Source organism: Pristiophorus japonicus, chromosome 22 (assembly GCF_044704955.1).
Source record: "Pristiophorus japonicus isolate sPriJap1 chromosome 22, sPriJap1.hap1, whole genome shotgun sequence".
Classification (NCBI taxonomy): Eukaryota; Metazoa; Chordata; class Chondrichthyes; family Pristiophoridae; genus Pristiophorus; species Pristiophorus japonicus.
This window is the reverse complement of record NC_091998.1, coordinates 54,905,135-54,921,932: the sequence shown is the minus strand read 5'-3', so window position 1 is coordinate 54,921,932 and position 16,798 is coordinate 54,905,135. Positions and strand designations below refer to the sequence as shown.

Genomic DNA, 16,798 nt, shown 5'->3' with positions numbered 1-16,798 from the left:
CAGAGAAGGTTGAGAGGAGATTTGCTAGAAGTTTTCAAAATCATGAGGGGTCTGGACAGAGTAGAGAGAGAGAATCTGTTCCCATTGGCAGAAGGGACCAAAACCAGAGGGCACTAAATTCAAGGTGATTGGCAGAAGAACCAAAGGCGACATGAGGAAAAACTTTTTTACGCAGTTAGGATCTGGAATGCGCTGCCTGAAAGGGTGGTGAAGGCAGACTCAATCGTGGCTTTCAAAAGGGAATTGGCTAAGTACCTGCAGCAAAAAAATTTGCAGGGCTCCGGGAAAGGGGCGGGGGAGTGGGACGAGCTGAAGTTCTCTTGCAGAAAGCCGGCAGAGGCTTGATGGGTCGAATGGCCTCCTGCGCTGTAACCATTCTATTTAGAGTACAGCTGTGGCTCAGTCGCCTCTGAGTCAGAAGGTTGTGGGTGAGATTTCCACTCCAGAGACTGGTGCACATTAATCTCGGCTGACACTCCAATGCAGTGCTGAGGGAGAGCTGCATTGTCGGAGGTGCCGTCTTTTGGCTGAGATGTTAAACTTGCTCTCTCAGGTGGACGTTAAAGATCCCACAACACTATTTCAAAGCAGAGCAGGGGAGTTCTCCCCGGTGTCCTTCACCAATATTTATCCCTCAATCAACATCACTGAAAACAGATTATGTGGTCATTACCAGAGTGATGTTTGTGAGTTTGCTGTGTGCAGATTGGCTGTCGCATTTCCTACAACAGTGACTGCACTTAAAAAAAAATGCTTAATTGGCTGTCAAACAGTTTGAGATGTCCTGAGATCAAGAAAGGCGTGATATAAATGCAAGTCTTTTTTTCAATTTTCCATTCCTCTATTTATAAACCCAAGTAACCCTTGAAGTAACCTACAAGGCTATGTACCAAGGACTGGAAAGTGGGCTTAGGCTGGATCGCTCGTTTTTGGCTGGCACAGACACAACGGAGAGATGCTAGGTAACACTTCTACATGCAAAGGGGGATAGAAGTTTGATTCACTCTTCCGCAAAAGGCAGTTGATGTTCGATCAATTGTTAATTTTAGATCTGGGATTTGTTAACCAAAGATATTAAGGGGTACGGGGCAAAGGCAGGTATATGGAGTTAGGTCACAGATCAGCCATGATCTCATTGAATGAAGGAACATGCTGGAGGGGCTGAATGGCCTCCTCCTGTTCCTTGATTCTTTCCTATGATGGGCCGAATGGCCAATTTCTACGCTGTAAACCTCTATGATTCCAGATGATTTTTTTTAAAGCACCTTATCAACTTTCTCATAAAGCAGTGCCAACTTTCTCATAAATAACTGCACGTGGGTGAGAGAGAGAGAGAGGACAGGAGTGAGAGCTGATGAGGCCATTGCACGAAATGCAAATTGCACTGACTGAAGACAAGGGGAAGATGCTCAGGAGCCGGGAGGGACGCTACTGCGCATGTGTGGTCCTGAGAGAGCCGGTGCTGCTCATGTGCGATCCTGAGTGGGAATGGTGTTGCGCATGTGCGATTCTGAGGGGAACGACACTGCACATGTGCGATCCTGAGGGGGGATGGTGTTGCGCATGTGCGATCCTGAGGGGGTCGGCGTTGCGCATGTGCGATCATGAGGGGGACGGCGTTGCGCATGTGCGATCCTGAGTGGGAACGGTGTTGCGCATGTGCAATCCTGAGAGGGAATGGTGTTGCGCATGTGCAATCCTGAGTGGGACGATACTGCGCATATGCGAGTCTGAGGGGGACGCCTTTGCGCATGTGTGATCCCGAGAGCAGCAGCTTGGACCGAACCGCCGAGGAACGATGAGCAAAGCGCACCCGCCCGAGCTGAAGAAGTGAGTCCGCCGGGAGAGGGATCCTGGGGAGCCCCGGGGTGTGGGGGAGACTGTACCCGGGGCCTTCCCGCCCGCTCTGGGGGCAGCAGGCCTCAGCCGAGGCCTCGATTTAATGCCCGCCCAACACAGCGCGTGGCGGCGGCAGCGGCGGCGGCCTTGTCCCTCCGCCTCATTACCCGGGGCCTGGGCCTCTTCCCCTTTCCTCCCCGCAGCCTCAGCGCGGCTCGGACGCCCACCGGGCAACACCCCAGGAACCCGCCTCACACAACGTGCGCGGCCCGCTGCCCGCCCGCCCAATAGCGGGCCTGCCGGGCGCCCCCGGGGCGGGATTGCGGCCTCGGTGCTGGCCGGGGGCCGGCGGGGGTGGGGAGGGTGATTGTGAGTTATGGCGGGGCCGGGGAGTGTTGGCTGGGCGGACGATGTGAACTCACTTTGCTCCAACTACCCCCCGCACATGGGGAGCATGAGAAAAAGGCTGTGGAGTTGGCCATTCGGCCCTGCTCCGCCATTCAATGAGATCCTGGCTGATCTGTGATCAGCACCAACTCGGCCCTGGTAGCCCTCCCCGGGAGAGCACACTGCTCTATCATAGCCAGTCCCTCGAGGATGACTTGCTTCCACACGAGTTCACAGATGTTTCAATGAAGAACACGATATCCCAGTCCTGAACTCCAGTTGAAAGGGTGGAAGATGCCTGTGCGTGGATTTTTTTAACGTGTGGTGGCCGTAGCACGCCAGGCTTGGTCCAGTGGCAAGGGTTAACCAGAACGACTGGAGACCAGCTCTACTGCACGGATCTATCGCAGTGTGGGCTGGCACGTGCTGCTTCTGGGCCCCAAATCCTCCTCCGCCACAAACATTCGCCACGATCTCCCGCCGCACCAAACATTCGCTGAACCTCCGTCACGATCACCCACAATCCCTCAACGCTACTCCGCCTCGATCGCTCGCCTCTCCTCATGGATGGCCATGAAAGGCGCTGTATTCCATTTGTTTCACAGCACAGCAATAGGCCATTCAGCCCAACTGCTCCATGCTGGCATATTTATGCTCCACACCAGCCTCCTCCCACCCCTCTTCATCTCCCCCATCACCATATCGTTCTATTCCCTTCTCCCTCATGTGCTTGTCTAGCTTCCCCTGAAATACATCTATACTATTCACCTCAACCACTCCCTGTGGCAGCGAGTTCCACATTCTCCACACTCCCTAGATAATGAAGTTTCTTCTGAATTCCGGATTGGATTTATTACTGACTATCTTATATTTATGATTCCTATAAAAGGAAGACTGACTTGCATTTATATATTCACGGCCACCGGAAGTCTCAAGCGCCTTACAGCCAATGAAGTACTTTTGGAGTGTAGTCACTGTTTTACTGTGGGAAATGCGGCACCCAACTTGTGCTCAACAAGCTCCCACAAATTGCAATGTGATGATGACCAGATCATCTGATTGTTATGTTGATTGAGATATAAATATTGGCCAGGACACCAGGGAGAACTCCTCCTGCTCTTCGAAATAGCACCATGGGATCTTTTACGTTCTCCTGAAAGGGAGCAGACAGGGCCTCTGTTTAACATCTCATGCGGAAGACGGCATCTCTGACAGTGCCACATTCCCTCAGTACTGCCCTGGGAGTGTCAGCCTAGATTGAGTGCCCAAGTCCCTTGAACCCACAGCTTTGTGACTCAGAGGCGATATATTTAATGAAAAAGTATATGTTCATGTGAGTCTTTTTTTTAAAATATTTTATTTAATCTTGCATCGATGGCACCTAAACTACTGGAATAAAGTTTGCTTCCATCTACCATGTCCCATTCATAATTTTACACGTTTCTATCATATTTCCTGATAATCTGCATTCTAACAAAAAAGCTCCATTCCTTCAATTCCTCCTTCATATTTGTATCCACAAAAGCAGATTCCTTATACCAGACAGCAAGCCAGTGTAGTGTGCACTGCACTCTTGGGGGTTTTATGAAGGTTTTATCTCGGCTCAGCATTATATCTTGGTGTTTATATTCTATACCTCTAAACGGCCGTATCAATCCATTCTGTGGAGAATTTGTTTCCCCAAAGAGGATAGTCAATATGTATGAGACAGTGCGTTCGCCTTGCATTCCTCCGTTGGTCAGTATATACATTAATCGTCAGTGATGGCCCCTCATGTTCCTACTTTGGTCAGTGTATTTTGTGGAAGATTGTTAGCTGCTTATTCAGTCCATGTGTTTTAGGAAAGAGCGATGATAATTAGCTACGGTTACGCACTTTGTTCTCAAGGAACCTAATTTTTGCACATTGCATAAACCACTTGATAGGCATTTTTCAGTCGCTGCAAGAGATGAGTGCTGGCAATCACTGGGGAATATTCTGGACATCGGCTCATCCACTTGCCCCTTTGCAGAGCACATAAAAACTGTGCACTCTGAAGCGTTTTACTTCCTTCCACCCACCCACCACTTGTGAAAATGGAACCTTTTTGAAATAGTAGGAAAGGTTGGAAATAAACATACAGAGAAGAGACCAGTTACGATGTATGTTGTGTGTATTCATCACAGTATAAAGAACGATATTCTATGTGTTATCACGACCTGTCGTTACTCTTCACAGGTGATGATTGGCCTGCTTTGTATTTCCACTACTTCAGATTTTCAGCACTCTGGAATTTATCCCAATGTATTTTCTAGCTTTCAGCCCTTATAGTCTGCTAGCAGGCCCAGGGTAATTTCTATTTCGCTGGTCTGCCTTCAGTTGTGATCCGTGGGGAGTAGAGGAGCTAATTGCAATATCTTTAATTGTAATAATGAGCGTTTATAATAAATGCTCAGAAATGACGAGCAGCAGGAGATCCATGGGTATTATTAAAAATGTTGTAAGCAATTCGCGGTGAATATATGCATCAAAAGGTTTTCCCTCCAGTTTTCTTTAGAGGCAGCATGGCTTCTGGTGAATTAAGGGGGCTTTTAAGTTCTGATGGTGTGCCTGCTATTTGTGTTACTACAGTACTGTCCTTGAACATCTCTTTAGTAATTTTTGTTTCCTTTCTTAGGTTCATGGACAAGAAGCTGTCATGTGAGTTTTGCATTTACTTTCTGTACAAGTAACATAGTTGAGGGAGAAGTGTTGAATTACTCTAAACTGGAACTGTGCCGAATAACTTAACCAGGATCGGTTGCTGGAACAGCAGAGTACCTGTCGGGAGTGGGGAAACGCAGAGATTTATGATCAGGTTGATGCACACTGCGGCTGTGCAAATGTTGAAGCATTTTACAGATGTATCAAAGTAGAATTTCAATCCCCTATAACCGTGAATGCAGCTTTTTATTGCATGGTGCAGGGGGGGATGGGAGATGCATTTCATGGAGGAGGCTATTTTGAATCCTGCAGCACATTTTAAGCAACCAGTCATCTGGTAGAAGATTTCAAGTAAATGCACCAATAACTGTCAAAACATACTTAAACAGGAGCACGGAGCAAATTCTAACTTGACGTAGATGAGATTCAGTAGTTTTCTTTATATTAAAAATAAGCTGAGAACTGGTCAAGGACCATATGGCAGCATGACAGGACCCTCTTTTTATTCTATTGTCTTGAGTAAATAATCTACATTATCATCTTGTGCCTCATCTCAGAACTTTAAGCCTCCCTGTATAAAACTGCATACTTTGTGGTATGCCTCTTATGATGATTTAAATCTTGCTTGTTTTGATGTGTGTTCTAAAAGACAATTTTCAAAGATGCTTTAGGTAGCTGTGTGTATGTCACAAATCTTCTGCGACATTGGGGAAGGAACATGACACTGCTTCTGTCCATAAGTAAATTAGCAATTAAAATTGTTATGTGGATAGATTTAGATGAGGAAAGATGGGAGGAGGCTCGAGTGGAGTGGAGCATAAACGCCGGCATGGACTGGTTGTCCGAATGGCCAGTTTCGGTGTCGTATATCTCATGTAATTGTCTTTTTTCCCCCATTCTCGCTATTACAAAAGCTGCAGACCCTTTGTCTGGAAAGTGTTTCTCTTCAATGTTCTGTCCATTCTTGATCATAAATTAAGATGGTGGGGAAGTGATGCTAACGTCACAACTGTTAACGGTTTGTTAGTTTAGTTGCTGCCACGGTGGCGGGGGGTGCTACGTTCAAAGGGCAGCTCTGCAATCTAGTCGGCTTTCATGTTCGTTAACTGCAGGCGGCGTGACTTTACTAGTTACTGGTGGGATCCCGCTTCCAAATCAATTGTGCGCAGAGATCACAGAGCAGCGCAGTTTTCAGAGAGAATAGGAGATGCTTTCCACAGAAGCTGTTGATGCAGATTTCATGAAACTTTGTTTTCTCATTCAGTAAAACTGAATGGTGGGAGGCATGTGCAAGGAATTCTGCGTGGGTTCGACCCCTTCATGAATCTTGTAGTGGATGAATCGGTCGAGATGGCACCGGGGGGACAGCAGAATAACATCGGCATGGTGGTAAGTTACACTCAGCTCTTGTGTTTCTACTCAATTTCTACTCAATTAAATCGATTTTCCCCATTTGGGAGTCCTCACAGTGACCCAGTTGGAGGGCATTTTATTTACACACACATTTTTATGCAGATCGGACCACACAGTGTTTGTGTTACTTGTCGGTTGATTTATTTGGGGATGGGGTGGGCGGGGGATTAAGCCACGTAAGAGGAGATCCCATTTGAGCTGGCCTTTCATGGAAACCAGTTTACTGCCCAATAACGCTCCTCTCACCTCACCGAAAATGCTACACTCTTCTTGCTTTTAGTTTCTAATGTTAAGTGTTGTGAATTAACATTTGGAACCATGTTTGCAGTATTCCCCCTTAAATATATATACATATACATTATATATTTCTTGGTGTAAAGTAAACTTCAATTCACCAAGGGCCATATATCTCTGACGCTAGACCACTCTGGTAATATCACTGATGGGACAGAGAACGGTATCCAGTGGGGATTTATTAATTAAAGCGTTGGAGCTGATCTGATGTCTCCTCATCGCCAGAAAACGGTTTTTGGATGCGTATGCACCACCAAGCTTTAATGAGGCCTAAATCAGTTTGGGCTGTGTTTCTTTTCGATCCCGCTTCTGCTCTCCTCGGTCGTGATCTTCATTCTTTAATAGCTGTCTCCATTGGCGGGGTGCTATGAGTTGTCAAGTGACAGTGCTTTTCTGTTCCACCGTAGCTGCAATGTCGGGCCCCTGTCGCTCAGTTAAAGGAAGAAAGGTGGACTATCTGGTCACGGGTCTGCAGCCTGAGTGATGATGGGAATGTATACCACACCACTCAATGTTTCACAAGAACATAAGAAATAGGAGCAGGGGTAGGCCCCTCGAGCCTGCTCCGCCATTCAGTAAGATCATGGCTGATCTGATCTTGGCCTCACTCCACTTCCCTGTCCGCTCCCCAGAACCCTTGACTCCCCTATAGTTTAACAATCTCTGTCTTGAATATACTCAATGACCCAGCCTCCACAGCTCTCTGGGGTAGAGAATTCCAAAGATTCACAACCCTCTGAGATGAAATTCCTCCTCATCTCTATCTTAAATGGATGACCCCTTATTCTGAAACTATGCCCCCGACTTCTCGATTCCCCCACGAGAGGAAACACCCTCTCGGCATCAACTCTGACAAGGCCCCTCAGAATCTTATTTGTTTCTATATAATCACCTCTCATTCTTCTAAACTCCAATGAATACAGGCTCAACCTTTCCTCATAAGATAACCCCTTCACCCCAGGAATCAATCTTGTGAACCTTCGCTAAAGTATATCTCTTAAATAAGGAGACCAAAACTGTACGGAGTACTCAGATGATGTCTCATCAACAGTTGCAGCAAGACTTACCCACTTTTATACTCCACCCCCCTTGCAATAAAGGCCAACATTCCATTTGCCTTCCTAATTACTTGATTTACCTGCCTTTTTGTGTTTCATGTACGAGGACACCCAGATCCCTCTGTACCGCAGCATTCTGTAGTCTCTCTCCATTTACATAATATTTTGCTTTTCTATTCTTCCTACCAAAGTGGATAACCTCACATTTTCCCACATTATACTCCATCTGCCAAATTTTTACCCATTCAGTTCACCTATCTATATCCCTTTGCAGATTCTTTGTGTCCTCCTCAAACTTGTTTTCCCACCTATCTTTGTATCATCAGCTACAATACACTCGTTCCCTTCATCCAAGTCATTAATGTAGATTGTAAATAGTTGAGGCCCCAGCATTGACCCCTGTGGCACCTGTTACAGTTTGCCAACCTGAAAATGACCCACTTATCCCAAATGCTTTCTGTTAGCTAGCCAAACCTCTATCCATGCTAATATATTGCCCCCCCAACACCATGAGCTCTTATCTTGTGTAGTAACTTTTTATGTGGCACCTTATCAAATGCGTTTTGGAAATCCAAATACAGTACATCTACTGGTTCCCCTTGATCCACCTTGCTCGTTACATCCTCAAAGAACTTTAATAAATTTGTCAAATACAATTTCCCCCTCATAAATCCATGCTGACTCTGCTTGATTGTATTTTGATTTTCTAAATGTCCTGCTACTACTTCCTTAATAATGGAGTCCAGCATTTTCCCAGTGACAGCTGTTACACTAACTGGCCTATAGTTTCCTTGTTTTTTCAATAGGGACGTTACATTTGCGATTTTCCAATCTGCTGGGACCTTTCCAGAATCCAGGGAATTTTGGGAGATTACAACCAATGCATCCACTATCTCTGCAGCCACTTCTTTTAAGACCCTAGAATGCAGGCCATCAGGTCCAGGGGGCTTGTCAGCATTTAGTTCCATTAGTTTGCCGAGTACTTTTTTCCTCTAATGCAGGTTGTTTTAATTTCCCTGTAGGCTGCAAATGTTCCTCTCGGCCAGTTTCTTTTAGTGCGCAGGTCCATTGAATTTCCGTGCGTGCACGGTGTTTACAATGCAGAAGCCGGTGAGCGTTAATGTTCCCGCTAAGCTGCACACGGCCATCTGCAAGCTCCCCGCGCAGCCCGCTCACCGGCCTTTGTGGGTACCGCGCGTGCACAGACATTTGAATGGGTCACTCGGGGGGGCGGGGGGGGGGAGGCAACGCAGCACACGGGAGGTGCTGCCGACCAGCTACGCGGGACCTTTCCCATTACTGTGCGCTGGGAACAGTGACACCGCCCCAATTTGACTTCTTCCTGTCTACCTGAGAAAGCATTTTTTCTCGGCATGATTCGTCTCCATGCTGATCCAACCACAAGGCTCTCCCATAGTGCCATGAACACAATCTTGTGGTTTACCACTCAACCAGAGAGCTTGTGCTCAGCAGGAGTCTGGTATCAATGCCCGAGGTGGCACATTCCAGCACTAAAATGTCTTGTCTTTATTTTTCTTTTGATGAGCGTTTTAACTTTATTTTTCAAACTCAATCCATCAGGTTATTAGAGGAAACAGCATCATCATGCTAGAAGCCTTAGAACGAGTATAGTGAAGACATCTCCTTATTCTGAAGCCTTGGAAACATTGTGTAAACGATACTGAAAATGAGTTTTGAAGCTTGGAAGTCCTTTTTTTATCGAAGAAACGTACTTGATCATTAAAGATGCAACCTGTCATGTTTTGTGAATACTTTATAATCTGTACTTTGGAACCTCAAGAACATTAAATGCATTTTTGTATGAAGTTATGATTGGATGAAATGCTTTTGTATTCATTGTTTTTTTGTGTTCATTTTAGATGAACACTTAAATGATCTTCAATTTACCAGTAATATAATCTACGTTTCCTCCTGAAAATAACCCTTGTGCGATTATAATTGTAGCTGGAGACAATCATTGTCCCCTCCACGCCCCACACCCCCCAAATTCAGAAATAAAGATACTAGCTATAAATGCACACTATTAAGAATTCATCACATTTATGCAAAGTATGCCATGCTTGCACCCGCATGGCTCAAATTTCATATTCCTAAAGCTGTAACATCACAAAATAAGTGTCAGTTCCAAGAATGTACAAAAACAGCCACGTTTTTGAAGACTTGTCCATTCTAAGGTGAGCGGCTCAGTGCTTGAAATAAGGTTTGTAACTTAATCGACATGGCCATTGCAAGAAAATAATGTAGTGTGTAGTGAATGTGTCTAGCGTTTTCTGCAATTGTCTGCGCTCTAATTCTGCTCTCTTGAGCATCCCTGATTATAATCGTTCGACCATTAGTGGCCGTGCCTTCTGTGGTTTAGGTCCTAAGCTCTGGAACTCCCTTCCAAAACCTCTCCGCCTCTCTTTCCTTCTTCAAGACGCTCCTTAGCATCTACCTCTTTGACCAAGCTTTTGATGATTTGTCCTAATTTCTCCTTTGCGGCTCGGTGTCAAAGTTTTAATCCAATAACGCTCCTGTGAAGCGCCTTGGGATGTTTCACTACATTAAAGACACTATATAAATACAAGTTGTAGTGACCTGTGCCTCTGAAAAGCTTGGGGCTTGATTTTGGTGGATTTTCCAGCGATATCTCCACTGAAGGGACTCAATGAGGTGGCAAACTAAAACTCCTAGTGTGGATTGGTTCCTGCAACTCCCAGATATCATCTATGCTCAACAGGGCATGCTATTCTAAGTGTGGCGGAGTGTTGCTGTTTGTAAGCCTTGCTAGCTTCCGAGGAAACCAACAAAACCATTATTGGGGCTTGGAAGATAAATATTTTTTTTTCTTTGATTAAAAACAATTGCTCTGAGAGACTTTTATAAAACTATATGCTTCTGCAATGTGTTTATTGGGATAGCCATCTGTTTTATAACTTCCTTCTCACTCCCATTCCTCAATCTCGCACTGTCGGTTTGCGCTCTGCAGGTGTGGGAGATCTGCATTCTCCAAACTCGGTCAGCAATTGAACACATTGCCACTATAGTGGACAAAAGAATATAGCAACCACACCCTGAGCCCGCTGTTTTTCCCTATGTTATACGTGGAGAGGGTTATGAATACAACTTGCAGTTGAGGGAATAAAACTTATTTCTCTGAACTGTGGGTAAAGAAAACTTAAGATCCATTTATCAAAAAAATGCTTAAATGTCTTAACTTCTCAAACTGTTTTCAGTAGAAAGGTACAACCCAGCACTGCTGTTGAACAGTATAAGCTCCGATGCACCTCGAGTGGCTCCATGGATTCTCTGCTAGTTTAAATAATATAACTGCATGCTACCATTAGTGGTCTGCTGTGGGGTAGATTTACTGTTGGAGTGCTGAGGAGCTCATTCTTGGATCATGTATTGCTGACTTTAAAAGAAAACGGGGATTGTATATTTTGCCACTATAGAATACATAAAGAAAAAAGAAAGACTTGCATTTATATAGCACCTTTCACCACCCCAAAGCAGTTTACAGCCAATGAAGTACTTTTGAAGCAATGTAGGAAAGGCTGCAGTCAATTTGCCCACAGCAAGTTTCCACAAACAACAATGTGATAATGACCAGATAATTTTTTTTGTTGATTGAGGGAGAAATGTTGGTCAGGACACAAGGGGCAACTTTTGAAGTGAAGTCACTGTTATGTAGGTATAGCGGCAGTCAAATTGCACACAGAAAGCTCTCTGCTCTTCGAAATAGTGTCACGGGATCGTTTATATCCTGAGAGAGCAGGTGGGTCCTCGATTTAACATCTCATCCCAAAGACGGCACCTCCCACAGTGCAGCGCTGCCTCAGAGAGAAGGAAACTGAACTTACTCTCCTCTCGAGAAGGAATTGAATAATTTATTTTGTTTATAGTCTCCTTCAGTGCTGTAAAATGTTGTTCTGCAATCATGCACAATTAGTCAGCCGTGGCTCAGTGGGTTGCATTCTCACCTCTTGTGTCAGAAGATTGTGGGCTCATGTCTCACTCCACAGACTTGAGCACAAAATCTAGGCTAACACTTAAGTTATCAACACCAAAAATATTTCCCAATGATGTAACTAAAGGTCCCAGTCAAAATTGCAGATAAAATTCAAGGCTGGTATTGCAAAACAACTTGCATTTCTGTAACGCCTTTAACGTAGGGAAAGAATGGGAGGCAGACTTATTCAACGAATGGTACTGAACCAGGTAGAAGAGTGGCTGAAAAGGGTATGTCATTAATAGTGTGTTCAATCATTGCAGGGCAGCAATCATCAAAGCTGCAAAATCAGTTGAGTTTAAGGTTGAGGCCATTACATTGAAATTGTGTCATGCTCTTATCCGACTACACCTTGAGGACTGTGTTCATTTCCAATCACCAAGGCACAGGGGAAGTGGAGCGTCACAAAGGTTATCCTGAACACTAATAAATAAAAACAGCAAATGCTTGACATCTCAGCTAGTCAGGCAGCATCTGTGCAGAGAAACAGTTGACATTTTAGGGTCTGTAACCCTTAGAACTGGAAAAGTCAGATGTTACATGTTCTTAAGGAAATGCAGGGAGAAGCGGAGGGGGGAGAACAAAAGGGAAGGACTGTGATAAGGTGGAAAGCAGGAGAGATTAAGAGACAAAAAAGGGATGATGGGCAAAAATGGGATGGTAATGGAACAAGTTAAAGTTTCTTTCCACGGATGCTGTTTGACCCGCTGAGATTTCTAGCATATTCTGTTTTTATTTCATATTCCAGCATCCGCAGTGTTTTGCTTTATTATTAGTGACTTGAATAACTTCAAACTTAAGCTGCATTTTATTTATTTTCCATTTGCTTTCAATTTACAGTTCATCTACAGGCTGTTGTTTAGTGAAAGACCAGAAAATCACAGACTCTTGAGACTTGAAAGTAGATGAATATGGAGAGACCTTGTAAAGAGGTATTAAAGATACTACATAGGATAGAGGAGGTCAATTTGGACCACTATTTTAAGTTAAGCCACGAAGGAAATTTTGGAGTGTTGGACTGTGTGCAGACTGGTGGTACCAAGTGACACAAGTCTAAAAGGCCCCAGATTTGATTAAGTAGGGTTATGTCAATCTGTTCTGGGTTGGCAATACAATTGATCTCCATGCTCCTGAGCTCGGAATGGAAAGCGTTATGTCAAATAATAATGTGTTAGAACAATATGTCAAAATAAATACGATACAATAGCGATGCACTTTACAGCACAGATACAAGGAAGCTAGAAGTGTTGCTGCAATTATGTAGGGCTTTGTTGAGATCACATCTGGAGTACAGTGCACAGTTTTGGTGTCCTTATCTGAGGAAGGATATACTTGCCTAAGAGGCAGTGCAAAGAAATCTCACTTGATTAATTCATGGGATGAGAGGGTTGTCCTATGAGGAGAGATTGAGTAGATTGGGCCAACACTCTCTGGAGTTTAGAAGAATGAGAGGTGGTCTCATTGAACAATATAAAAAATTTCGAGGCGTTGACAGGGTAGCTGCTGAGAGGCTGCTTCCCCTGGGTGGAGAGTGTAGAACCAGGAGGCACAGTCTTGGGATAAGGGGTCGGCCATTTGGGACTGAGATGAGGAGAACCTTCTTCACTCAGAGGCTTGTGAATCTTTGGAATTCTCTACCCCCGAGGGCTGTGGAGGCTCAGTCGTTGAATATATTCAAGGCTGAGATCGATAGATTTTTGGACTCCAGGGCAATCGAGGGGTACGGGAATGGATCACGAAAGTGGAGTTGAGGTCGAATATCAGAATGGCGGAGCGAGCTTGAGGGGCTAAATGGCCTCCTCCTGTTCTTATGTTCCTATAGTAGCCTGGTACAGCAGGTCACCTGCATTCTACTCTTAACCACAGGAGATGATGGTGGATGTGATTCAAAGGGAGAGAATTTGAAGGCAACATACCTTAACAAAACATTCCACTAGATGTCAGCGTAACCCCACTAAATTTATAGTCCAGGGAGCTGATGCAAATATTCGTTGAAACTAATCTTTTGTCTTTTTGGGGCAACTCAGTTCTGTATTTTACATGAGCTTGATGATAAGTGACTCGTAGCAACTGAATTATTTACTTCGAACAGACTAAGATTTGTGTTTGTAACAGCTTGCAGAGTGCTGCAGTGAAACTTGGCTCATTGAGGTTCAGGTAGTTTCGGAAGCGACTGAGAAGTTTCTATACTTCTGGGTATGGTAGCATAGTGATTGTCACTGGACCAGTGATCCAGAGGCCTGGACTAATGATCCGGAGACATGAATTCAAATACCACCATTGCAGCTGGGGAATTTAAATTCAGTTAATTAAATAAATCTGGAATAAAAAGCTAGTATCAGTAATGGGGACCATGAAACTACCAGATTATTGTAAAAAACAATGTTCACCAATATCCTTTAGGGAAGGAAATCTGCCATCCTTACCCGGTCTGGCCTATATGTGACTCCAGACCCACAGCAATGTGGTTGACTCTTAACTGCCCTCTGAGCAGCAAGCCACTCAGTTGTATAAGGCGGCTCACCACCATCTTCTCGGGGGCAATTAGGGATGGGCAATAAATGCTGGCCTTGCCAGTGACGCCCACGTCCCAGGAACGAATAAATAAATAAAAAGCACTGCAATATCTGGGTTCCCAGCTGTGTTGTATACAGTGAGTTGGCTGAAAGGCTGCTGACAGGGTGTCATTGCATTTATAAGAGAATTCAGGAGAAGCCAAGGGCTATCCTATTCAAAATAGGAACAGGCAAAGATTTGTATATAATTTTGAGCCATTTCAGAAGTGCTTTTCAATCTGAGTATCATGATTGGATTCTGTGGATGGCATTTACAGAATGTCGATCAAGTACTGGACAATTACTGCAATTTCGGGACACTAAGGACAGCGAGGAATATGGAAAAAGGGCGAGAAAGTGGAGTTGCGATCAAAGATCAGCTATGATATTAAGAAGGCTGAAGGGTGACCTAACAGAGGTCTTTAAAATTATGAAAGGTTCTGATAGAGTGAATCCAGAAGGAATGTTTCCACTTGTGAGGAAGAGTATAACTAGAGGCCACCAATATAAGATAGTCACCAAGAAATAAAACGGAATTCAGAAGAAACTTCTTTCCCCAGAGGGGTGAGAATGTGGAACTCGCTGCCACAGGGAGTGGTTGAGGCGAATAGTATCGATGCATTTAAGGGGAGGCTAGACAAGCATATGAGGGAGAAGAGAATAGAAGGTTATGCTGATAGATTTAGATGAGGAAAGATGGAAGGAGGCTCGAGTGGAGCATAAATGCCGGCATGGACTGGCCTGTCTGTGCCGTATATCCGATGAATGGCAGAGCTGGCTCGATGGACCATGTCGCCTAGCCTTGCTTCTATTTCTTGTGTGTCTTAACTGCAGTTGAAATATTGTAAAGTACGTCAGAAGTGGAATTTCTTGAACTAGGAATGGCCTGGTGTGCCGCCAATGAGAATTCCTTTTCATATATTTTGTTCTGTAAAAATACATGGATGTTTGCTCTCGGCAATCAATCTCAGCGGTGGCTTCAGTGCATCAGCTTATTTTGTATGATGATGATGCATGTTATAGTTGCTTGCGACACATGCAATTCCCTGATGTTGCAGATTCCTCTTGTGTTAACTGGAAAGCATAACCCCTGTGCGTCCGTAACCAAATTGTTAATCGTTTAACTATGATAATCTGTGTGCAGTATTTTATTAATTTAACTTCTGAATATATCTTCGATCGCTACGACAATGATCTTTGATGTTTGCGATCTGTAATTCGAATAGAGAATGGCTTAAGCACTTCTAGGGGAGAATGCTTCATTCATATTTTCTAGTTTCACTTCTGATGTAAAATTGGTTGGGGAATCTAGGACTAGGGGACATTAAATTAGAGCCAGGCCTTTCAGGAATGAAGTTAAACACTTCTACACGCAAAGGGTGAAGAACATAAGAAATAGGAGCAGAAGTCGGCCATATGACCCCTCGAGCCTGCTCCGCCATTCAATAAGATCATGGCTGCTCTGATCTTGGCCTCAACTCCACATCTCTGCCTTCTCCCCACAACTCTTGACTCCCTTATCTTTCAAAAGTCTGTCTATCTCCAACTTAAATATATTCAATGACCCAGCCTCCACTACTCTGAGGTAGAAAATTCCAAAGATTCACGACCCTCTGAGAGAAAAAAATTCCTCCTCATTTCCGTTTTAAATGGGCGATCCCTTATTCTGAAACTATGCCCCCTAGTTCTAGATTCCCCGACAAGAGCGAACATCCTCTGCATCTACCCTGATAAGCCTCCTCAGAATCTTATACGTTTCAATAAGATCACCTCTCGGTCTTCTAAACTCCAATGAGTATGTGCTCAACCTTTCTAAATATGATAGCCCCTTCACCTCAGGAATCAACCTTGTGAACCTTCTCTGAACTGCCTCCAATGCAAGTATATCCCTCCTTAAATAAGGAATCCAAAACTGCACGCAGAACTCCCAGGTGTGGCCTCACCAACAGTCGTAGCAGGACTTCCATACTTTTATACTCCATCCCCATTGCAACAAAAGCCAACATTTCATTTGTTTTGCTAATTACCTGTAGCTGCATGCTAATTTTTTGAGTTTCATGTACAAGCACCCCCAGATCCCTCTGTATTGTAGCATTTTGTAATCGCTCCCCATTTAAAAAATAATTTGCTTTTTTATTTTTCCTACCAAAGTGGGTAACCTCACCAGTGGTCGAAGTTTGGAACTCTCTTCCACAATGGTTCATTTTAAATCTGAGATTGATAGATTTCTGTGAAGCAAAAGGATATGGGACAAACGGTGGGTATATGGAGTTAGGTCACAGAGCAGTCACGATCTCATTGAATGGTGGTACAGGCTCGAGGGGCTGAATAGTCTCCTCCTGTTCCTAAAATTTGCTCAATATCAGTCAATATTTTAATAGATTTAGTAGTCAGGAAAACAAATTAACTGGAAATCCAGTATTCCAAAATGCATAAAGCCTTCAAAGTAGAATCATTAGTGCTCGGCTATCGTAGGCTGCTTACATCTTACCATTGCGACGGGAGTGATCTAGAATGTCCGCTCTTTGTCGCTTTGCCTTTAGTTAAAATATTCACGG

The 16,798-nt window shown here is 44.3% G+C and overlaps 1 protein-coding gene across 1 annotated transcript; it reads left to right on the top strand.

Annotated features, from left to right (window-relative positions):
- The first annotated feature begins 1,727 nt into the window (after positions 1-1,727).
- Positions 1,728-9,503, top strand: snrpg (small nuclear ribonucleoprotein polypeptide G). Its single transcript, XM_070865465.1, has 4 exons — positions 1,728-1,830; positions 4,883-4,905; positions 6,173-6,297; positions 9,255-9,503. The coding sequence occupies exons 1-4, from the start codon at positions 1,799-1,801 to the stop codon at positions 9,303-9,305; spliced, it is 231 nt and encodes a 76-aa protein (XP_070721566.1). The 5' UTR covers positions 1,728-1,798; the 3' UTR covers positions 9,306-9,503.
- The last annotated feature ends 7,295 nt before the right edge of the window (positions 9,504-16,798 follow it).